Raw genomic sequence first — 22,281 nt, forward strand, 5'->3', positions numbered from 1 at the left:
GTTTGGATCAGAACCTCTGTGTCTAGAACACAATGAAGCCATCTTACTTCTGTGCAATTAACATGATTATTATGCGTTAATCATTGGCGTCCATGATATTCACATTAGCGTTAATAATAGCCATAATCATGTAATAGCTACATTGGTGTATATTCCTCCAGTTCCTCTTATAGTTTTTGTTTAGTTCTTGTTTAGTTCCTGTTTTGGTTTTGTGCGTTGAAGTTGCACTGCAGCAGGCTTGTACATATGCCCCCCCCCCCCCACTCTGCTTCAGGGATGTGCACAGGGCCAGCCAGGCTGTGTGTGTGTGTGTGTGTGTGTGTGTGTGTGTGTGTGTGTGTGTGTGTGTGTGTGTGTGTGTGTGTGTGTGTGTGTGTGTGTGAGCTTTGAGGAGAAGCACAGCCCATCAGGGAGACAGGATGCCGGGCAGACACTCACTATCAGATTAATGGTACCAACCCAGGAGCAGGAAGAATGGACCTTTGGGCTGGGTTCTGAAGAGTGGACCTTTGGGCTGGGTTCTGAAGAGTGGATCTTTTAGGCTGGGTTCTGAAGAGTGGATCTTTTAGGCTGGGTTCTGAAGAGTGGATCTTTTAGGCTGGGTTCGGCCTGTGTGTTTCGATCTTACTGTGAATGCGGCCCCTGAGACTGGGGTTCTAAGCGTCCCTGAGACTGGGGTTCTAAGCGTCCCTGAGACTGGGGTTCTAAGCGTCCCTGAGACTGGGGTTCTAAGCAGCCCCTGAGACTGGGGTTCTAAGCGTCCCTGAGACTGGGGTTCTAAGCGTCCCTGAGACTGGGGTTCTAAGCAGCTTCAAGCTCTACGTCTCTTTACTACTGAGTAGAGGGTGAACCAGGACGAGCTTCTGTTTTTTAGTATTCTTTTTTCAGCTTGGTTCTCCTCTTGTATGTATTTTTTTGTAAACAAATGCAGTTGTTTTAAACAGTGCAATGCTAATATCTTTCTGTAATTTGTATTCATTCTTGTTTTTGATGATGAGCACAGATTCTGTTGTTAATGTGTTTTTGGGTTTGCCGTTCAGCCCATATCTGACAGCGGGATCTGGGACAGACATGAGTCTGATCTGGCTCACATCTGGCTCTGATCTGGCTCACAGCTGGCTCTGATCTGGCTGTCATGTGGGGAATGGTGAGAAGCCTTTCAGTCGTAGGGAACACATATCAGTGGTCTTGAGACTGCAGCATATTAAACCTGATTCTGTTTGATCAACTTCACAGGTGTAAATAACTGAACCGTTTTAGCCCTGTGCATTCTACTGTTCTTCTGTCCACGTTTCAGGAGCATCTTAAAAAAGATCATCAAAATAGTTTTATTTCACACAAATATCCCCTAAAACACACCTGGTCATCTTGCTAACATTTATCTCATTCAACATTAAGTAAAAACCAACCAAAGCAGAATTTGATACCTAACTTCAAATCAGAGAACAGAGAAGCACAAGATGGAATGTGTCCGTTACTAGGACAACCAATAACATGAGAAGCACAACTGAATAATACATTTATATTTGCATTTAATATGTGTACTACACCCTGTCGGAAAGCCATAGCGATAGACAAAGAAAATTAATGTATTTAATTAAGGCTTTTTATCATATTTTTGCTGTATTATAATAAAAATAGTATTTTTGGATTGGCAGGCAGTAAATGTTTTAAGTTATTACTAAAACTAGAGAGAGGCCTTTATTCAGAGTATTGCTTTTCTGTAAATTTAAGTTATGGGTGCCTGTCGCCCTGCAAAGCGGAGCTTCCTTCCTGGAGTTTCAGCAGTTGTGTGTGTGTGTGCGTGCTTGGTTTTTAGTATTTTAGTGTTTTTATCCTGCTGTGTGAGGAGGCGATCCCACTCCACTCCACCGAGTCGAGGCCTCTGCCCTCCATGCACGGCCTTCGGAAAAGTGACCATTGTTTCGGAAGCACCCGATGGCCTTTTGCTCAGCTATACAAACGCTCACTGCTTCTGTTGTGTATCTGAATCCTACAGTCTTTCAGTTGTAAAATATGAATATGCGATATTGTTGAGTTTGTTTTGTTCCCTTTATGCATTCTCATGGCAGACTGCAGGGTATTTGAGATGGGGTATTTGACTGCAGGGTATTTTGAGATGGGGGGAGATTGAGTCACACACTGATACAGATGTTGGATATAGGACTCAAGTGGAAGCTAATTATGTTCTTGTTTTGGGCTTATGAGCTTCTGTACGCATCATTTTCCTTACTTACTTGTTGAGATTTACAGTATTCTCTCTGTTCATTGAAAGTGGCAATAAAGTTTATTTTTGCATAATAAAAAAATTGCATTATAAAATGTTGGGTCTGCTGTATTATTTTGAAAGTAAATATCTAAGTATCTGAAAGCATAGAAACCTCAGTCATTTAGATATCCCTTTTAGAATACAAGTGCCTGTGATGTCACAGCCATGATTCCATCATTTACCAAACATTCCATCATTGCATCATAAAGACTGCTGATCAGATCGGAACCTCCAGGAGCGGAATCCTCAGTTTTAAAGCATAAACATGAAAACACTTCTATTTAGTATGTGATCTGGAAGACTCTGAATATGTATCAGTTGCTGTCCAAATTGTACCACAACTACATCAGGGTGCACCTGTTTGGTAACGTGGAGCAAAGAACCAGCTTTGAGGAGGACACAGGGAAAATCCGCCACCATAAAAACATCCGGGAGTCCGGGGCGCAGCTACAGAATGAGGCCCTGCCCATTGGGAAGAGGCTGGAGGCCGCCCACAAGCTTGGGGTGCTCGGCTACACAGGTAACAGCAGCTTGGGGTGCTCGGCTACACAGGTAACAGCTTGGGGTGCTCGGCTACACAGGTGACAGCAGCTTGGGGTGCTCGGCTATACAGGTAAACCTACCAACTCGCCCGACACTCCTTTACATGCCCTGGGCCACCCCTAGGTTGAACCCCTGCTAACGGGGAGCTATTCTATGCTAACCTCTGCTAACGGGGAGCTATGCTATGCCAACCTCTGCTAACAGGGAGCTATGCTATGCTAACCCCTGCTAACGGGGAGCTATGCTATGCTAATCTCTGCTAACGGGGAGCTATGCTATGCCAACCTCTGCTAACAGGGAGCTATGCTATGCTAACCCCTGCTAACGGGGAGCTATGCTATGCTAACCTCTGCTAATGGGGAGCTATGCTATGCCAACCCCTGCTGCAGGTGGCTACGAGGCGGGCAAAATCGCTGCAGACTTCCTGCCCACGCTGGTGGACCTGCTGACCCAGAGAAGGGCGGAGCTGAGCGACGAGCACCTGACGCTCCTGCTGGAGGCCCTGAGCACCGCGTGCTACGGTCACCTGAGCAACCAGGCGCGGGCGCGCTCCCTGGGGCTCTTGTCAGCACTGCCCCCCATGCTCGTCCCCGCCGGCCCCCACAGCACCAGGGTCAAGATGTGGGCCTGCTACCTGCTGGACGTGCTCTGCTGCAACTTCGTGCCCGCCCTGCGCACCCTGGAGCGTGAGCCGGGGCTGCAAGCCAGCCTAGAGGCCCTGCAGGCCGAGGACTGGATGGGGTGGCCGTGGAACTACGCCACCGTTCTACTGCTGGTTCTGGGCTTCAAGCACGTAGAACCGATCGTGCGTAATGGCGAGCCTCGCCTGACACACACAGGAACCGTAGAATGATTTAAGAGAAAATACAGACACACTGTTTATAAAAACAAGGAGTGGGCAGTTTATTTTCATGTACACAGGTCAAGGCAATGCTTATGTACAAAGGGGGTGCAAGAAAACTGCACAGTAACAATAGCAGAAAAAAGTAAAACATGTGTAAAAGTACATTAACAAGGACTTAAATTAAAAATAGCATGACTCATTTCTCCAATGCACCACATGGGCAATTGCACTTGTTACTCTTCAGGGCCCTCCATGTTGCATCCTAGTACAGGGCTGAGTGTGTGTGTGTGTGTGTGTGTGTGTGACGTCCATATGTTTAAAGTGTGTGTGTGTGTGATGTCCATATGTTTAGAGTGTGCATGTATTAGCCCTTGGTCCTTAGCAAGACTAACACTCAGTCCTAGTCCAGATCTTAGTCCTTAGTCCTAGTCCAGATCTTAATCCTCAGTCCTCCTCTCGGGCAGATTCGGGCTCCTCTTCACACTCTGTGGACGATGGCTCAGATTTATCTTCCTCTTCCTCACTCTGTGCACAGTCCTCATCCTCATCTTCCTCACTCTGAGCGCAGTCCTCCTGTTGCTCTGCCTCGTCTTCCTCTTCTGATGCCCGGCTGTCGTCTTCCTCACCATCCTCCTCCTCCTCAGCATCAAAGTCCAGGTCCCGCACGTCCTCCAGGTTGTCTGGACTCTTCCCAGTTAGCCTCTGCCAAAGAGAGAGAAGGTTTTGAAAGCCATAATAAACACAGAGCTTAAACTTCTGGTTGTCTGAACCTGTGGCAACCAAAACCAGGGTCTTAATTAAATAAATAAAGTGTAGGGGGCCAAATTACATGGTAAACCTCAACAAGGCCAAACCTAACTAAACAAACAAACTAGTGCACTCACCAACTCACCCTACACCCCCCAACCCCCCCCCAGCTGCGTCCCGTCCCCTTGTGCAGCGTTAGCGGATCATGTGGCGTTGGTGAGACGCATCGTGTGGCGTGGGGTGCATCGCGTGGTGCGGGGTGCATCGTGGGGTGCATCGTGTGGCGTGGGGTGCCGGTGCATCGTGTGGTGAATCGTGTGGCGTGGGGTGCATCGTGTGGCGTGGGGTGCCGGTGCATCGTGTGGGGTCGGCGCGGCACTCACCTCGATCATGTCGGCCATGTGCTGCACGTGCTGAGCTAGCTCCTGCAGATCTGCGTTCTCGCTCTTCAGCTGGCCGATCTCCTCGTCTTTCGCCTCAATGGCCTTATGGAGCTGGGTACACACACACAATCAACAATCTACACCTCCAATGGCCTTATGGAGCTGGGTACACACACAATCAACAATCTACACCTCCAATGGCCTTATGGAGCTGGGTACACACACACACACACACACACACACACACACACACACACACACACACAATCAACAATCTACACCTCCAATGGCCTTATGGAGCCACACACACACACACACACACACACCTCCAATGGCCTTATGGAGCTGGGTACACATACAGGGCAGAATGGGAGGCTATATGGTGGATCATACGGGAGGCCATATGATGGATCATACAGGGCAGAATGGGAGGCTATATGGTGGATCATACGGGCAGAACAGAATGGGAGGCTATATGGTGGATCATACGGGCAGAACAGAATGGGAGGCTATATGGTGGATCAAACGGGAGGCTATATGGTGGATCATACGGGCAGAACAGAATGGGAGGCTATATGGTGGATCAAACGGGCAGAATGGGAGGCTATATGGTGGATCATACGGGCAGAACAGAATGGGAGGCTATATGGTGGATCAAACGGGAGGCTATATGGTGGATCTAACGGGCAGAATGGGAGGCTATATGGTGGATCATACGGGCAGAACAGAATGGGAGGCTATATGGTGGATCATACGGGCAGAACAGAATGGGAGGCTATATGGTGGATCACATGGGCAGAATAGAAGCACAGGATTTCTTACTTGAATATAAAAATGTGCATGAAAACCCAATTAGTATCAGTCATCTGGCCATCCACCTGTAGCCCAAGGTGGCTATATAACGGGAGGTTTATCTGGGTCTAAACAGCATTGAGTCATGCTCATCTAGAGCGTGGGAATGAACCCTAAGGTGGCTAAACATTAGTGAGCTGCTCTTCAGTGATTAACTCGCTCACACACACACACACACACCTTCTCGTTCTCCTGCAGGACGTTGTAGAGGGCTTTGCGTCTCTCCTCAGCCACTTCTTTCCAGTAGGTGGACGGAGGAGCATCTGGGAGAAAGTGACAAAATCGTAAGACCACAATGACCACCACCCTCGTGCTGCTACCATGACTACAATCCTCACGTCGCTACAAGTGAGCAATATGCATTTCAGTTTGCAGGAGCGTAGCGAGTGACAAAACCGTAAAACTACAGCGAATCACAAATGGAAGCAAATTACAAGTCAACGTAGAGGAAATACTGGAAATGGAAGTTATCAAGAAAGACAGACAGAAAACAGGACCCAAACCAGACACTATGTGCCCAGGTCCACACCTTTGATCATGAGCTCATAGGCCTCCTGAGAGACTCCCTCTGGGAGATGGTCGTTCTCCGAGTCTGCAGGCCGAACCGCAACCTCTGCCTTCACCCTCTTAGAACCCTTGCGCTGTTCTGCGTTCCACAGCTTCCGTTTGGGAACAGCCTTACCCGTCTGGGGAGCAACAGATCGATGCATTACGTAAGCCCATTCCATTCCCTTCCCATCCCCCATGCCACAATCACAACTTCAGTTTGACTAATGCACATAGAACGGATCCCTGTATTGGATGTTAACAATCATTAAAGTGGGAAGTGTGGTGTGTGTGTGGGGTGTGGGGTGTGGGGTGTGTGTGTGCACCACCAACCTCAGCTGTGCGCTTGATGTTTTTGTTGACCGCAGAGGGCTGCAGCGCATGCAGGGTCCTTCTCACTGGCCCTCTGGCACTGGCTGAGGCTTGGAAGAAGCTCTAGAGAAAGCAAAAACAAAAATAAACAACACACATCCACTTATGCATACTGGATCAGTGATAGTCCCCTAGAGTCAGACATCTGGTGGATAGACCATCACCTCACAATTGTGTTTCCATCCAAACAAAGTACTTTTCTGATTCTGTATGCATCATGGTACTTGTTGCTTACATTTTTCCTCAGGATAGATAATGTATCCATCTATCTGTGTGTATCTAAACATATCCATCTATATCTAAACCCATCTACCTCTATGTATCTATATGCATCTCTACACATCCTTAAGGAGTCTATACCAGCTGATTAACATAGCAGACAGCAGGACCCTGTGCTTTTACCAAGTGTGTGTGTGTGTGTGTGTGTGTGTGTGTGTGTGTGTGTGTGTGTGTGCGTGCGTGCGTGACTGCACTACGCCACAGGCTACCAGTGCCTCTGTATGTCCACCTTAGTTAAAGTGTAATTCCAGCAAAAATTGACCCAAAGGTGTTTTCCTGCATTAAAACACATAACACACAACATATTACTGGTTAAAAACATGCAATTTGGGAAGTGTTTCGCTCAGGGCCCTTAGCCAATCCACTGTTTGCTCAGGGCCCTTAGCTAATCCACTGTTTGCCATTTGGGGCTATAGCGTATAACGGGGCAAGCTCTGTAGTGGTTGATCAAAGAAAATTACTGTCTCCACGGCTTATTTGATGCGTTTTAATGCAGAAAAACTCTTGGGTCAATTTCCGCTGGAATTACACTTTAACAGCCAATCATCTCCAGTTTCATTCCACAGAGCCGAGCCATTATCAGGAAGAGTGAATAGGTGCTGCTCTGTGTGTGTGTGTCTGTGTGTGTGTTTCAGCGAGCGTGGGAAAGGGGCAGACCCCCGTCCTCTGACTCACAAGCTCAACACCTCACATTCCCACACGCTGCTATAGGCTACTGGGCAGCTAACACTCCTGTACAAATAAAACGACCGTGGGAAGCAGCTCTCGGTCCTCCACACCCGGCATGAGGGGGCAGGTTAATGTTTTCGCACAGAGACAATACATAACTACATTACTCAAGCCAATTTCAAATGGAGTTCTCACAATGATTCATTTGCAGATATCAAAGTCTACTAACAGGTCGTCAGGTTAGATGATTGGTAAGTAAATTAATCAGGACTTGTCTTGACCCCAAAGGTCATCCTGGTGGGGGGATATTGAAACCAGCACAAACTAAAAACATTCACACCAGCCAAGAATTGTTCGCCTCAGTCCTAACCAATCCAATCATGGACACTCACTCTCAACAATGTCCAATCAACGTTAACGTATACAACAACAAGAACGTCGTCATTTTTTTTTTTTTTACATTAACACAACTTCATTTTATACAATTTCTCTGCACAACTTTACATCCTTTCGTGGTGGACGGGGTCCACGTACTTCAGTGAATGTTTTCAAGACCCTTAGAATGGTAATATTGTCCTGTTCCAGACACCCGCTTGTCCCTTTCCATTAAATGCCACTGATAAGGAGTCCGGGCGATTCTTTTCTCCTTGCCACCATTAGTGAATTTGTGGATATAGTTCGTAGCAATGCCAGGGACCATCAGACAAACAATCATAACTGCGAACCCCGGTATTATTTCATACCACATGGCCGCAACGTAAAATATACAGCACGTATAATGTTGTTTTCTGTTTGATAGCTTTAAACTCAAGATGTCTCCCCGACGGGACAAGTCGTCGGTCAGGTCATTCCACTATGAACAACGTCGTCGTCAAGTAGACCCATAACAGCATAATTACAGCATATGCTAAAGAAATAAACGATACAATATATTGCCAAAAAAATGTAAGCATTACCAACGTATTGAAATTAATTTATGCCTCTAATTACCAATATTAATTACCACTAAATGTAAATAATGGTATTGCTTACAACCACTACAATTTACCTTAATGTTCTCAGAAGTCTTGTCAGAGGGTCTCAATTTCCGGATGGAACTCATGGCTATTCTTTTTTCAAGCTTCACGTTACTGAAAGAAGACAGCGAACATTAGACACACAACATACGCCACTTCGGCATACACGTATTTTACATGTAACTACTACTGGGATGAAGTTCATCTTCACAGTATATGATCCTGTTAAGGGCACGACACAACCCATTTTCTTAATTCGCATCATTTCGGATAGGCCTAGCACCGCGAGATCCCGTAATTTTCGCCCCGCTTAGAATCTTCATTATGCAAACTTAAACCGGCACATAAATCAGAACAGCTCCAACTCAAACCTGGTGAAAGGTGATCATGCGCTTAAGAGAAAAAGTGAAAGAATTCCGTTAAACGAAATTATTTGTAACGTTAACTTAACACGGAGAGCTAAGGTTGTTGGGAAGTTAGCTAGATGGCTAAGTTAACTGGATAACTAAAGAAGTTTTAAATATTGAGTGTACTAGCCTAGCGCTGCTGACAAGGGTCAGGAAAAGGGAACAAACTTGGAACGCATAAAACTTTACTTTAACCAGTATTATCAAGGTATCGTAAACAATCACTTACTGTATCTTGGAAGACACCGGGTAACTACAATCCATCCAGCCCAAAGCGCGCCACAAGCTTAAGTAGTCGACTGGATCACGTGGCCTTACCCACGCGCGAACAGTGGTCGCTTGCTTCCTTTTGTTTGCTCACGCGCCTCACCTGCTGGACAGCTGATGTGTAAACATTTTCGTGTTGAAATGAGTAAACTATGAACTTTGCATAAGTGTCTGAGCAAACACAGATACTAACTTTAAGACAACCCTGAAGTTATCGTGATTTTATATTAATTGTATGGTCGATTTCGTAGGTAATTGTATTATTAATGTGCGTGTTATACGTTAATACTTTTTGACCCAGCACCTGTTTGTTTGTTTGTTTTTGGATGTGCGCACCACGAAATGTTTCTTTCACTTGTTGTCTTGTACACTAAATTAAAATGTAATGTAGCCGCCATATATTGCTCTCAATGAATATAAAAACGAGATCATTTTAGTCGTGTTGTGCTTGCCCCTTTAAGAGCATGAAATGTTGCGTGGTGCCCATACAAGCGCAGTTGTCATCAGCGATATAAGTTCACGAGTGTCAGACTGTTTTTCGTGAGGCAGCTGTCACGTGTCCACGCGGTGTCTGCAGAACTGCGTGACGCGCAGGAGCCATTTTGGATCATTTGTTTGGCGAGGAGCGCTGCCGTTCTTTACTCAAACAGGAATCGAAGGCCGGAGACGTCAAAGAACCGATCAAAAGTCGTTTTGCTCAATTACTGATAAGTATGGGTCCGCCAAGAAGCAAATCTCGTCGCATATCTCCCGAAAGAACGGAGGATTTCTGTTGGTTTGTCACTTTATCTTGACATGGCATGGCTGGCTAGGTTGGTTGTTTGTGACGACTGAAAAAAAAAGCTCGAAAACAAGCGGAGATACTACCTTGAAGCGACATCAGAAGAGAAAATTAATCTACTGTCAACTGTTGGCATAATTTAATATACGGTTGTTACCCCTTTGACGAGATGGGACAAAGCTAGTTAGCTAGTTAACAGGCTTGGTAACTAGTTCAACAATGTGGCTGCAATTTAGACTCCTCAAAATGGTGACGAGCAACAATAGTTAGCTAGGTGGCTAGCAAGCCTCGCAAGATCCGGGTGTTCACTGTCGTAAACTAAGCCTTCTGTTAAATCGGGCAAAAAATGTAAAGAGGCACATTAACCAGCTCTTAAGCAAACACAGGGGCCCGTTATTACATTGTTAAGTCTAAATTAAAATGTAGCTGGAGAGTTTTGTAGCTAGCTGGTGGTGAAGTGTATAGCTTGCGTTGCCTAGCTAGCTAGCACAAGTTGGCTAGCTGGCCAACCATCAATAGCTCTCATCATGAGGAATGTCATCGACAATGGCGTAGAAGACCGTGGGCCAGTTTTATGGCTGTAAATAGCGACATGTCAACCTTCTCTGGTAACTTCTGTGTTTTACCTGGTGCCAACTTGCCCTGGCATCTACATGTGTCTGCCATGGTCGTCCGTACCCCCTGCCATTCGAAGAGCCGTCGCTGAAGTAGCTTAGTGTAAACAGAAATTACAAACTACAAAAAAAAAAAAGAATTATGAACGAAGCTCTTGGTAATAGCAAAAAAGTAGTTATCTCTGCTCGAGCGTTTGTGTAGGTTTCTATTTCACAGTTAAAAGAGCCTGTCTCGGTATGGGTTTCGGAAGTACTGAGACCTCTCATTTTTATTGTCGGTTAACGTTACATTTGCAGCGACAAAAGTCACCATAATTGTTTTGCTTTCTGTTGAAATTGATTTATTCCCTGTGTAAACGCGAATAGTCGTACGTTTCTTTTGGCCTTAACTTGAATGCCCAGCTCTTAACCAATATGATCTCTTGAGAAATCTAGACTGATATTGCTAATGTAGGTCTAGTCGCAACTAAAGTGATCAGCAGCTGCACTTTCCTATTTGATCTAAGATGACTTAGCGTGGTTTTGTTGTTTTTCCCCTCCTATTAGAAATAGTATGTGATCCAAGTAGTCTAGAGACCGTTACTTTATCTCCTCTCTGAAAAGGGGTAACCGTAGCTTCGTCCTAGTCAATAGGACAACATAACAAAAAATAGATTCTTTTAAAAAATTGAAAAAGTGAAACGATTATCAACAATGGGGGACGCTACTTCCCGAAGAAACCAAATGAGAAACCGACTCCGTGCTCAGCTTCGAAAGAAACGAGAATCCCTGGCTGACCAGTTCGACTTCAAGATCTACATCGCCTTCGTGTTCAAAGAAAAGGTGCGCTTGAAATGTACACCAAACACTCCACTAGGTCATACCATAAACACCTTAATCAGATCTCTAGTTGCACATTGAAGTGGCATGAAGTCCCCAAGGTCGGTCTTAAGTGGCCGTTTGTCTTAAAGCAGCATTGTTATTTTCCTAGCTTCACAGTGATTGCTTTGACTGGACACCGTTTTCTTATGCCTCCCTTTTCAATGTTGGCCTGAGCAGAAAAAGAAGTCTGCACTTTTTGAGGTAGCAGAGGTGCTGCCCGTCATGACCAACAACTACGAGGAGAACATTCTGAAGGGCGTGCGGGATTCCAGCTACTCTTTGGAGAGTTCCATCGAGCTGCTGCAGAAAGACATAGTGCAGTTGCACGCCCCTCGGTATCAGTCGATGCGCAGGGTGAGTTCAGCTGCTTCACCAGAAGGGTATTCCAAGTATGTTGTTTAGTGGCAAACCTGGGTGAGTTAACTCAGAGTAAGTGGTAAACCTCCTACAACAAGAGCCCTATGTCATTGTTTTGTTAGGAGAATTAATCCATACAGCTCTTCTATTAGGAGGTTTACCACTTTGAGTTAATATAACCAGGTTTGTCGCTAAACCACGTACTTGGAATACCCCCCAGGAGTCAGAAATCCTTTTTAATACAGATTTAAAGCAACACCAAAGAGTTTTTTTGCACCTTAAAATGTTTCCAAAATCGTTTCAGTGGTTCATCAACTCGTAACAGGGTGAACGGCACTTCTGCATTCGCTTCGCGGCCCTCTATCGGCTATAATCGCACTATGTAAGTTTGCCAGATCGGGTAGCGGATCTGTAGTTCGATGGAATGAGACATAAGAAACTACAAATTTGACTTGCATCTGAAGTCGCAATACATCGTACTTTCATAAAATCATGCAACATATTCTACCTTGTCTGTGGACATTGTTATTTGCAAAGCCGGTGCTGGATAAACAAATAGTGCGTTTGACATAGGAAAAGTTCTTTGGTGTTGCTTTAAGTATCGGCTCATCTTTTCATGTTAATAGTCCATTAAAATGTTCCAGCATGAACCCATTCAAACTCTGGTCAGGCGTATTGTGTATGTGTGAAAAAGAGCTTGATTCCTCTGTTGAGCGATGAATCACATTCAACTATGGAATCGATGCTAAATATTAACTTTAAATGAATTACTCAGCATGTGAATGAACTGCTCTCAGGTGTGTATAGTTGTGGGCAGGTCATCAGATGTCAGTGCTGTAGTAACGTTGTGTGGTCTCTTCTTGCAGGATGTCATTGGGTGTACCCAGGAGATGGACTTTATCCTTTGGCCCCGCAACGATATCGAGAAGGTCGTCTGTCTCCTGTTTTCCCGTTGGAAGGGGGCCGACCACGAGCCCTTTCGGCCTGTTCAGGTGCGCTACTCTGCAGTTCTCTCCCACTCCGGCTCAACTCCTCTAAATGTCCACATGGCTAAACTGGCATTAGGCACCCAACTTCCTCTCACACTTTAACAAAATGTAAAGATTTGTTTCAGGTCACCTAACCGTGATCTTACTTATACTTACAAAACTTAAGTTTTAAACTGCACTATATTTTATTGACCTTTGAACTTAGCACCATGGTTTGCCAATTTGAAAACCAGAAACTTGAGCAATTCTTAGTTGACAGACTGGACTCCGGAAGCGTTATAATAGTTAATAGTATAATAATAGAGTTATAATATCACTCCTCTGTTTATAGGCCAAGTTTGAGTTTCATCACGGAGACTACGAGAAACAGTTCTTGCATGCTGTTGGCCGCAAAGACAAGGCTGGAATGGTTATGAACAACCCAAACCAATCTGTGTTTCTTTTCATGGATAAACAGCACTTACAGGTAGGGTCATGTGAACCCGTCCGTCCTCTAACCAGTAGTGTTGTTAATGTAGGTCTAAATAGAGACATGCGTTTCAGTTGGCACTAGAAATATACTTTACATAGTCTGTGTTACTTTTATTCATTTGGAAGTTTTATGGAGCCAACATGGCTTTATGTTTTATGGAGCCAACACGGCTTTGTTTTAAGGCACTTTGCCGGAATTTGGCCGTAGGCCAGGCCATGTAACGGATAGTTTCTTTATTCATTAAAATGTAACCTTTCTGATAACTTCAGGCACGGACATTCCTCTGGCTTTATGCTCTGTTGTGAGAATGTGAATGTTAGTGATCTGCATCTCTCTTTGTAAAACTTTTACCTATATAGTAAATTGGATAACTTACAAGTGTGCTAAAATGCAAGCCTAGGCAATGTGGATAGATGGTGAAGTGTGATAGATAGATAGATAGATAGATAGATAGATAGATAGATACTTTATTGATCCCCAGGGGAAATTCAAGATGGTGCATGTTTGTCTCGTTCATTCTCTCTCTCTCTCTCTCTCTCTCTCTCTCTCTCTCTCTCTCTCTCTCTCTCTCTCTCTCTCTCTCTCTCTCTCTCTCTCTCTCTCTCTCTCTCTCTCTTGTCCGGCAGACTCCAAAGACCAAGGCCACAGTGTTCAAGCTGTGCAGTCTGTGCCTGTACCTGCCCCAGGACCAGCTGACCTGCTGGGGTGCGGGAGGTGTGGAGGACCACCTGCGTCCCTACATGCCCGACTAGTGCTCTCGGCCAGCGCTAGCACCCCACCACTGCCCCCCACCCTAGCCCACCAAAGCAAGTTGACCCGTACTCACCCTTAACGTTCCTACATTGAATAGAATTGAACTTGTGCTTGGAACTCTCCTTTTTTTTTGTTGACCACTCATTCTCATCCCAACCCTGCTCATCCCTCCCTCCCTCCCTCCCCTTGCCCACGTGTTGATCAAGCCCCTCTGCCAGGTTCTGGTTTGGTCGTTACTCCACCCAACCCCACACCCCTCCCTCCCTCCCTCCCTCCCCTTGCCCACGTGTTGATCAAGCCCCTCTGCCAGGTTCTGGTTTGGTCGTTACTCCACCCAACCCCACACCCTCCACCCCTCACCTGTCAGAACCCTTCATAGTTTTTGTTGTCATGTGAACCTGCAAAGAACATTGATTTGATTTGAGTGGTTGTTTCTTCTTGGAGCAGCACAGAGAGCCAACACCGGTCACTGAAGGAACTCGGTGATTAAAAAGAAAACAAAAATACACAAACACAGGATCCAGTGACGGTGGTCTTCATAATGGTCATCTTGTTTTGGACAGGCTGGGTGTCCAGGTCATGAAGGATTGTTAAACTTGTCTGTTTTGTGGAGGGGGGGGGGGGGGGGTTGAAAGATGCTAGGGATGACAATCTGTGACCAAGGACGAAGAGGCCGGGGGTGGGTGGGGGGTGTTTAACTCCTGATATGCAAAGATGTAACGAGGTGAATCCTTCAGCTCATTCAGCCTAGACATTGCTTCTCCTGTTTGTCTTTAAACTGCCTTTGTTTTGCTGGACTTATCTAATTTTCTCATGTGAGTGTCATTCCTTGCCTATAAATCAAACCTTATGTCATTTTGTTCTGTAATTTTCATGATGGTAAGATCTGGAGTTTTGGGGAGTGGACAGGTGTTGAGTTATGCAATGCTGCGAGCAACCTTGGGTTTGGTTTGGTTGGATCGACGGTCATAGTCACCAAACAAGCCTCTCGTGCACTAGACAGTGGAGCTACTGAATAACAGATTCTGGTGATGGGAACTGAGGGGAAGCGAATCGTTTAAGCTTATTTGCCAGACGGACATCCATGTCAAGGAGGACGTTTTAAGGATCACTAGAAATCTTGTTTTTCTTTTTGATTGACAGGAGAACCAATCTTGTAATAAAACTAATTATTGCAGTGCTTATAAATGGGACATGGTATCTGTAAGTCTGCTTTACTTGGTGAACATTAAATCACTTCATTGAATTTCTTTCTTGTTAAATCATTTGCATTAAAACAACAATGGTAATGGCTCGTTTTTCTTTTGGGGCAATTGCGGGCATTTTTTGAAGATCTTTTGAAATAAATCCACACTGCTGAAATATCCCCACAATCCGCACAGCGTTTGAGAATCTCTTTTATTAACAGCTTTGAAAGTAGGATGATTATTTACACACAGTAGTACTACTTACTCTACTCCAGCCTGACACCAGTTTTACCACCACACAAAATATTAACTATTACCCAGGTGTTTTGTGTGTCGGCCCTGTGCTATCAGTTTCCCCGTTGCTTTGCTGGTGAGATCCACAGTGGCAAAGGCAAGCGTCCGTCCCTGTTTCAGGACCTGCGCGGTGATCAGGACGTCTTCTCCCATCTTGGCTGCATTCATATACCTGTCAAATATACCATTCATATACCTGTCAATTTCAGCACTCGTGGCAGTTCACACTGTCTCAGGTAATGCTTGCTCGGGGACTTACGTGATATTCATGTCGACACTGACGCCCGGTGCGCCTCTCTCTGAATACATGATCGCAGTGGTGGAGATGATATCGACCAGGGTCGCCGTAAGCCCCCCGTGAAGTGTGCCCCCTCGGTTCGTGTGCTCCTCCTCAACCTTCATCTCACATACAACCTTACCGGGGCTCGCAGATAAAATACTGACCTGCAGAGACAACGCAGCGATACCCAAAACCGGTTAAACTTGTACACAGCACACTGTGACAGCACGGAAAAGTCCGACAGGAGAATGGACACCACAGAGAGAAGTGAAAAGTTGTCAGGTTTCTGAAGACTATCTATCTATATGACTGCGCCCCCAGCTAGGTTAACATTTATCCACAGATCGATTGTGTCTAACGTTACTAACCTTGCTTAAAACGCGGTCAAAGCCAGGGGTATCCACCATAGCCTTCATAAGCTGTTTTATTGAATTTAGTGATAGCGAAGCCATTTTGCTCTGTAAAACTGTTCAGCACAATCAAAAGACCAATGCTATGGACCAATGTCAACTTTCCAACACAGGTGTCCTATTAATTTGGGACCCCCGGAAGATGGAATATGTTCTGGGGGCGTTCCTGGCATTTGAGAACAACCTTTGAAAATAGTGTCTCAACCGATTTAATACTACTTTGTGTTTAGAAATGAACACACCAATGTTAATATTTCTTCATCTAACATATGGTTTGGTATTCTTTAATTATGAAAACCACTATAAGTAAAACTTTTGCTCGGTCCCAAAGTAGGCCATTTAAGTATTTCCACCCGGAGTTTATTTTCGTGGTACACAATTTGTGGAGAGCGGGGAAAGCGACAGCAGACGTCTGACTTTGGAGATGTTTCTTAGACATTTAAGTGCACTTTTATTGAAACGGTAGTAGTGCTGAATTCGTGCATATCGACTCATTAACCGGGTAAGTTCACAATGGCTTCCGCAGCCACTGATGTCCCGGCCGCCGCGGACTTCTTGGAGGAGACGAGGCTCCAGTTGTGTGATGAGTTTGCGTCCATCACCGGGACAGACGGCGCGGTGGCGCAGTGCTATCTGGCTGAAAATGATTGGGACATGGAGGTAATTTACATGTTTATCATAGCTGTTCACATTCATTCCCGTGCTGATGTGAAAGGAAGTCTGTTAACTTGTTGCATATTACAGTGATGCAGTGGTTAATTAGCCTACACGTAAGGTTACTTTTGTCGTTAGTCGTGACACTAAGCTAAAGTTGGTCGAGTTTGTTGTGGGCAGCCAGACAAAATAGCGTCCAGCTGGATCTGAATGCAACGTTGAATAGCCACGTCATGGCGTCATCACGTTTCAGAGAGCTGTGAACTCGTATTTCGAGGCAGACATGGAGTCAGCATTCGATGTACAGTTTGTCGAAGAGACGAGAAAAGAGAACGACAGCACCGAAGCAAAAAGAAAAACTTCAGTGGATTCAGAGAATAACCCAGAAACCAGCAAAAAGCGGTTAAAAACAGAAAACACTGATTGGTAAGTGAACCTGGCGTTATGTGATTGAATTATCACAAAACAAATAAATACAACTCCTGCGAGTCCCCCATTGAACACTGGATCACATATCTGGCCTTTCCCAAACTTGTAGTATAGACTTGACCAGTGAGGAGCCCAGCAGCTCCGGAGGCGCAGTGTCAGCAGAGAGCAAAACAGACACTCAGTCAGCAGAGCAGCCGGAGGCGGACGGCAAGCTGTCTCTGCTCACGTGGAACGTGGACGGCCTGGACACTCTGAACCTGGGGGAACGCGCCAGAGGCCTCTGCTCTTACCTGGCACTGTAAGTGACCTGTGTGTGTGTGTGTGTGTGTGTGTGTGTGTGTGTGTGTGTGTGTGTGTGTGTGTGTGTGTGTGTGTAATGCAGTGTGCCCTCCTTCACCACAGGTACACGCCAGACGTGGTGTTTCTTCAGGAGTTGGTTCCAGCGTACATCCAGTACATCAAGAAGAGAGCCGTCAGCTACACCATCATCGAGGGTAAGAGATCAGCTACACCATCATCGAGGGTAAGAGATCAGCTACACCATCATCGAGGGTAAGAGATCAGCTACACCATCATCGAGGGTAAGAGATCAGCTACACCATCATCGAGGGTAAGAGATCAGCTACACCATCATCGAGGGTAAGAGATCAGCTACACCATCATCGAGGGTAAGAGATCAGCTACACCATCATCGAGGGTAAGAGATCAGCTACACCATCATCGAGGGTAAGAGATCAGCTACACCATCATCGAGGGTAAGAGATCAGCTACACCATCATCGAGGGTAAGAGATCAGCTACACCATCATCGAGGGTAAGAGATCAGCTACACCAAGCTACACCATCATCGAGGGTAAGAGATCAGCTACACCATCATCGAGGGTAAGAGATCAGCTACACCATCATCGAGGGTAAGAGATCAGCTACACCATCATCGAGGGTAAGAGATCAGCTACACCATCATCGAGGGTAAGAGATCAGCTACACCATCATCGAGGGTAAGAGATCAGCTACACCATCATCGAGGGTAAGATATCAGCTACACCATCATCGAGGGTAAGAGATCAGCTACACCATCATCGAGGGTAAGAGATCAGCTACACCATCATCGAGGGTAAGAGATCAGCTACACAATCATCGAGGGTAAGAGATCAGCTACACAATCATCGAGGGTAAGAGATCAGCTACACCATCATCGAGGGTAAAAGATCAGCATCGTTCAGTGCTCCCTGTCGTGGTACTGGTGATGTGGGTTCCTAGATGCAGTGTGTGAGGTTGGCTCTAATGAGGTTTTCACTAGTGTGTGTGTGAGGTTGGCTCTAATGACGTTTTCACTGTAGTGTGTGAGGGAGTGTGAGGTTCTCGCTGGTGTGTGAGGTGGGCTCTAATGACATTTTCACTAGTGTGTGTGAGGTTGGCTCTAATGACGTTTTCACTGTAGTGTTTGAGGGAGTGTGAGGAAGATGGCTCTAATCAGATTATCACTCCAGTGTGTGAAGGTAGGCAAGGTTGGCTCTAATGAGATTAGCAGCTGCAGTGTGTGAGTTTGTCTGTCTCTGTGTCCAGGTGGAGAAGAAGGCTACTTCACGGGCGTGATGCTAAAGAAGTCCCGAGTGAAGTTCCTGAAGAGTGAGGTCACCCCCTACCCCATGACCCAGATGATGCGGAACCTGTTGGTGGTGCAGGTGGGGTACCACATCACACCATGGGGGTAGATACTGGACACAGACTTAAAAGTAGAAGTAGTTCAGGACATAATTCCAGCTGTGTGTGTGTGTGTGTGTGTGTGTGTGTGTGTTTTTCAGGTCAACTTCCAGGGCCAGGAGCTCTGTCTGATGACGTCACACTTTGAGAGCTGCAAGAACCAATCGGAGGAGCGCATGAACCAGCTGAAGCTGATGTTCCAGAAGATGAGGAATGTTCCGGAAAAGACCACTGTTATCTTCGGCGGTGACACCAACCTCAGGGACGCTGAGGTGAGGCTCCGCCCACATGTGGACTTGGGAGTTTATTTGTTGTTATTATTTATTATTGTTTATTATTTATTGTTACTTAAAGGTTTTTATTTTTGTTCCTCTCTTCTTATTGCCACTCTTCTCAAGCCTCATTTCTAATTGGATTTGAATAAAAGCTAAATGAACACATGTGACTGTGAGTTTAGTGAACATACAAGATGGCAGATGGACTGCTTGTCTACTGAGTGACGTTCACCTTATTTATTTGTAGTTTGTAGTGCAGGATGCTGGCTTCTGTGGTATGTATCGTAAAATGACCAATTTCCACCCCTTTCGTTGTAAATTGGAAAACAAAGATGTTATTTAATGCTTCAAAATAATATTTGATTGAACCTTACATGTTTCAGTAGCCATAAGTGTGCAGATTTGAACAACATCTGGTTTGGCTCTTACCTCAAGCATTTATTGATTTTGTTTACTGTGCTCGGAGCTGGGGATAGTGGGAGCTGGGACTAGTAGGCTAGTGGGAGCTGGTGCTAGTGGGAGCTAGTGGAAGCTGGGGCTAATGAGCTAGTGGGAGCTGGGGCTAATGAGCTAGTGGGAGCTGGGGCTAATGGGCTAGTGGGAGCTGGGGCTAATGGGCTAGTGGGAGCTGGGGCTAGTGGGAGCTGGGGCTAGTTGGAGCTGGGGCTAATGAGCTAGTGGGAGCTGATGCTAGTGGGAGCTTGGGCTAATGGGCTAGTGCGAGCTGGGGCTAGTGGGAGCTTGGGCTAATGGGCTAGTGCGAGCTGGGGCTAGTGGGAGCTGGAGCTAATGAGCTAGTGGGAGCTGGTGCTAGTGGGAGCTGGTGCTAGTGGGAGCTGGGGCTAATGGGAGCTGGGGCTAATGGGCTAGTGGGAGCTGGGGCTAGTGGGAGCTGGTGCTAGTGGGAGCTGGGGCTAATGGGCTAGTGGGAGCTGGTGCTAGTGGGAGCTGGGGCTAGTGGGAGCTGGGGCTAGTGGGCTAATGGACTAGTGGGAGCTGGGGCTAGTGGGAGCTGGGGCTAATGGACTAGTGGGAGCTGGGGCTAGTGGGAGCTAGTGGGAGCTGGTGCTAGTGGGAGCTGGGGCTAATGGGCTAGTGGGAGCTGGGGCTAGTGGGCTAATGGACTAGTGGGAGCTGGGGCTAGTGGGAGCTGGGGCTAATGGACTAGTGGGAGCTGGGGCTAGTGGGAGCTAGTGGGAGCTGGTGCTAGTGGGAGCTGGTGCTAGTGGGAGCTGGTGCTAGTGGGAGCTGGGGCTAGTGGGAGCTAGTGGGAGCTGGGGCTAGTGGGAGCTGGGGCTAATGAGCTAGTGGGAGCTGGTGCTAGTGGGAGCTGGGGCTAATGGGCTAGTGGGAGCTGGGGCTAGTGGGCTAATGGACTAGTGGGAGCTGGGGCTAGTGGGAGCTGGGGCTAGTAGGCTAGTGGGAGTTGGGGCTAATGGGCTAGTGGGAGTTGGGGCTAATGGGCTAATGGACTAGTGGGAGTTGGGGCTAATGGGCTGGTGGGAGCCCTATTTCTGGCCGCTCACTCGGCCCGTCAAGGTGCAATGAGGGTCATTAAGATGTAGAGGTGATTTAAAAACCACATTCAGACTCATTTTTTTTATTCACCAGAGACCCCTACTTCATTAGGTAATTCGCTCATTAGCTCAGATCAGTGCAGAACTACTACAGAAAACTGAAGAGGGAAACAAATTAATGTTAGACCAAGTTTCTCGTTGCGAAATCAAAATTCTACTGGAGCTTCAAGTGGTTTTGTACATGCAAACAAACTTAAAACACTGTTTACAGCTCTTTGAGTCAATGTACAATATCATGTTTGGTACAACGATAATTTAGATACCCTTATGGGGTGGGTGCTTGCGTTTTTTTAAGGGATCCGCCCTCTTGGTTTGTATAGAAATTAATATAAGTGACACATTCGCGAAAATAGGACACGGGCAGAAATAGCAGTTTTGATTAATTGTGTGTGTGTGTGTGTCTTTCCGTGTGTGTATGTCTCTCCGTGTGTGTGTGTGTGTGTGTGTGTGTGTGTGCAGGTGGCCAAGGTGGGCGGTCTCCCCGTGGGTGTGTGCGACGTGTGGGAGAGCTTGGGCAAGGAGGAGCACTGCCGCTACACGTGGGACACCAAGGCCAACAGCAACAAGAGCGTCCCCTACGTCAGCCGCTGCCGATTCGACCGCGTCTACCTGCGGCCCTCCCGCCTGGGCCCCAAGATGGCTGCCGAGCGCATGCTCCTGGTGGGGCAGGAGAAGCTGGACTGCGGACGCTACGCCAGCGACCACTGGGGCATCTACTGCACCTTCCACTCCTGAGCAGCGGCCAGGGAGACGGCACTTTACCGTGTGTGTGTGGACTTATGTACTTATCAAACAAGACACCATCCACTCCATGTCTGCCAGAGGAAGTGCCTAAAAGAACACACACACACACACACACTTGCTACTCTGCTTCTGGGGCTCAGGCTGTGGACGGTAAGCGAAGCCTCTAGCACTGGAAAGAAGACGGCTTTGTGGAAACTACCCTCGGCACAATCTCAGTTCTTTTTAAAGCCTTACTGGTTGAGTGTGTTTTAGGAGATGTGACTGAATTCTTGTTTTAGGTATAGAAATAAATAGTTACATTTAATCTGTCAAAATAAAGACTGCCCAAGCTTTCCAAATGAATATGATTCCATAATTAATATTTTCCATTCGGCCTGTGGGAGACGTTATTGCCCAGTAGGTCAGTGCATGTCTCTGTCCACTAGAGGGCAGAATAGCACATCATTTCACCTTTGGAGACAACTGCCATATTTCTCTTTTTTCCGCCGTTTAAGGGTGTTTTATATGAAATGTATAAACGTTTGAGTAGAGACACGGCACACACAAACCTCCATCCTGAGAGAGTTTAGTCAGACAGAGACAGCACACACAAACCTGCTCCATCCTGAGAGAGTTTAGTCAGGCAGAGACCCGGCAGCACAAAGTCGTCTACACGTGTCTTGTCCCTTCCGCCGCCGAAAGCTGCCTGATAACAAAGTGAGGCCTTG

General features: G+C 46.4%; 6 protein-coding genes and 1 pseudogene across 6 annotated transcripts in view; 4 read left to right on the plus strand and 3 right to left on the minus strand.

Moving 5' to 3' along the window:
• The window catches only part of ripor2 (RHO family interacting cell polarization regulator 2), a 79,542-nt gene extending 78,314 nt beyond the window's left edge, over positions 1–1,228 (plus strand). Inside the window, exon 16 of the mRNA XM_076301386.1 lies at positions 1–1,228. This exon is cut by the window's left edge and continues 932 nt beyond it. The gene's annotated coding sequence lies outside the window, so the exon portion shown is untranslated.
• A 1,350-nt stretch (positions 1,229–2,578) lies between these two features.
• LOC143140468 (armadillo-like helical domain-containing protein 2) lies at positions 2,579–3,665 on the plus strand. The gene is made up of 2 exons (XM_076301391.1): positions 2,579–2,789; positions 3,202–3,665. Exons 1-2 carry the CDS (start codon positions 2,579–2,581, stop codon positions 3,663–3,665), a joined length of 675 nt encoding a protein of 224 aa, XP_076157506.1.
• Positions 3,666–3,713: 48 nt separating this feature from the next.
• Positions 3,714–9,563, minus strand: gmnn (geminin DNA replication inhibitor). Its single transcript, XM_076300869.1, has 7 exons — positions 9,157–9,563; positions 8,553–8,634; positions 6,518–6,619; positions 6,168–6,324; positions 5,819–5,901; positions 4,787–4,897; positions 3,714–4,358 (listed from the first exon to the last, which is right to left on the minus strand). The coding sequence occupies exons 1-7, from the start codon at positions 9,189–9,191 to the stop codon at positions 4,101–4,103; spliced, it is 828 nt and encodes a 275-aa protein (XP_076156984.1). The 5' UTR covers positions 9,192–9,563; the 3' UTR covers positions 3,714–4,100.
• On the minus strand, positions 7,949–8,299 carry LOC143140032 (NADH dehydrogenase [ubiquinone] 1 alpha subcomplex subunit 1 pseudogene; annotated as a pseudogene).
• Positions 9,564–9,792: 229 nt separating the features above from the next.
• cunh6orf62 (chromosome unknown C6orf62 homolog) lies at positions 9,793–15,271 on the plus strand. Its single transcript, XM_076301101.1, has 5 exons — positions 9,793–11,411; positions 11,628–11,804; positions 12,674–12,799; positions 13,128–13,262; positions 13,895–15,271. Exons 1-5 carry the CDS (start codon positions 11,283–11,285, stop codon positions 14,018–14,020), a joined length of 693 nt encoding a protein of 230 aa, XP_076157216.1. The 5' UTR covers positions 9,793–11,282; the 3' UTR covers positions 14,021–15,271.
• Positions 15,272–15,400: 129 nt separating this feature from the next.
• On the minus strand, positions 15,401–16,335 carry acot13 (acyl-CoA thioesterase 13). Its single transcript, XM_076301102.1, has 3 exons — positions 16,151–16,335; positions 15,762–15,946; positions 15,401–15,674 (listed from the first exon to the last, which is right to left on the minus strand). Exons 1-3 carry the CDS (start codon positions 16,232–16,234, stop codon positions 15,515–15,517), a joined length of 429 nt encoding a protein of 142 aa, XP_076157217.1. The 5' UTR covers positions 16,235–16,335; the 3' UTR covers positions 15,401–15,514.
• Positions 16,336–16,421: 86 nt separating this feature from the next.
• Positions 16,422–21,916, plus strand: tdp2b (tyrosyl-DNA phosphodiesterase 2b). Its single transcript, XM_076301100.1, has 7 exons — positions 16,422–16,852; positions 17,100–17,272; positions 17,385–17,573; positions 17,678–17,769; positions 18,841–18,959; positions 19,080–19,250; positions 21,290–21,916. Exons 1-7 carry the CDS (start codon positions 16,706–16,708, stop codon positions 21,563–21,565), a joined length of 1,167 nt encoding a protein of 388 aa, XP_076157215.1. The 5' UTR covers positions 16,422–16,705; the 3' UTR covers positions 21,566–21,916.
• The last annotated feature ends 365 nt before the right edge of the window (positions 21,917–22,281 follow it).

This window comes from Alosa pseudoharengus, unplaced genomic scaffold (genome assembly GCF_046254945.1).
Source record: "Alosa pseudoharengus isolate Yale_2024_CS ecotype anadromous, Long Island Sound unplaced genomic scaffold, YU_APseudo_1.1 YU_APseudo_1.1_scf_23, whole genome shotgun sequence".
In the NCBI taxonomy this organism is placed as follows: Eukaryota; Metazoa; Chordata; class Actinopteri; order Clupeiformes; family Clupeidae; genus Alosa; species Alosa pseudoharengus.

Coding starts and splice junctions, on each gene's coding strand:
- cunh6orf62 (XM_076301101.1), top strand. CDS start 11,283: ATGGGGGACGCTACTTCCCGAAGAAACCAAATGAGAAACCGACTCCGT. Junction 12,800..13,127: donor AGCCCTTTCGGCCTGTTCAG/GTGCGCTACTCT, acceptor CTCTGTTTATAG/GCCAAGTTTGAGTTTCATCA. Junction 13,263..13,894: donor TGGATAAACAGCACTTACAG/GTAGGGTCATGT, acceptor CTTGTCCGGCAG/ACTCCAAAGACCAAGGCCAC.
- acot13 (XM_076301102.1), bottom strand. CDS start 16,234: ATGGCTTCGCTATCACTAAATTCAATAAAACAGCTTATGAAGGCTATG. Junction 15,947..16,150: donor TTGACCGCGTTTTAAGCAAG/GTTAGTAACGTT, acceptor TTGTCTCTGCAG/GTCAGTATTTTATCTGCGAG. Junction 15,675..15,761: donor AGTGTCGACATGAATATCAC/GTAAGTCCCCGA, acceptor TATATTTGACAG/GTATATGAATGCAGCCAAGA.
- LOC143140468 (XM_076301391.1), top strand. CDS start 2,579: ATGTATCAGTTGCTGTCCAAATTGTACCACAACTACATCAGGGTGCAC. Junction 2,790..3,201: donor TGGGGTGCTCGGCTACACAG/GTAACAGCAGCT, acceptor CCCCTGCTGCAG/GTGGCTACGAGGCGGGCAAA.
- tdp2b (XM_076301100.1), top strand. CDS start 16,706: ATGGCTTCCGCAGCCACTGATGTCCCGGCCGCCGCGGACTTCTTGGAG. Junction 17,273..17,384: donor AAAACAGAAAACACTGATTG/GTAAGTGAACCT, acceptor CCAAACTTGTAG/TATAGACTTGACCAGTGAGG. Junction 18,960..19,079: donor GGAACCTGTTGGTGGTGCAG/GTGGGGTACCAC, acceptor TGTGTTTTTCAG/GTCAACTTCCAGGGCCAGGA.
- gmnn (XM_076300869.1), bottom strand. CDS start 9,191: ATGGATTGTAGTTACCCGGTGTCTTCCAAGATACA. Junction 5,902..6,167: donor CTATGAGCTCATGATCAAAG/GTGTGGACCTGG, acceptor ACTTTCTCCCAG/ATGCTCCTCCGTCCACCTAC. Junction 4,898..5,818: donor TCCTGCAGGAGAACGAGAAG/GTGTGTGTGTGT, acceptor GTGTGTACCCAG/CTCCATAAGGCCATTGAGGC.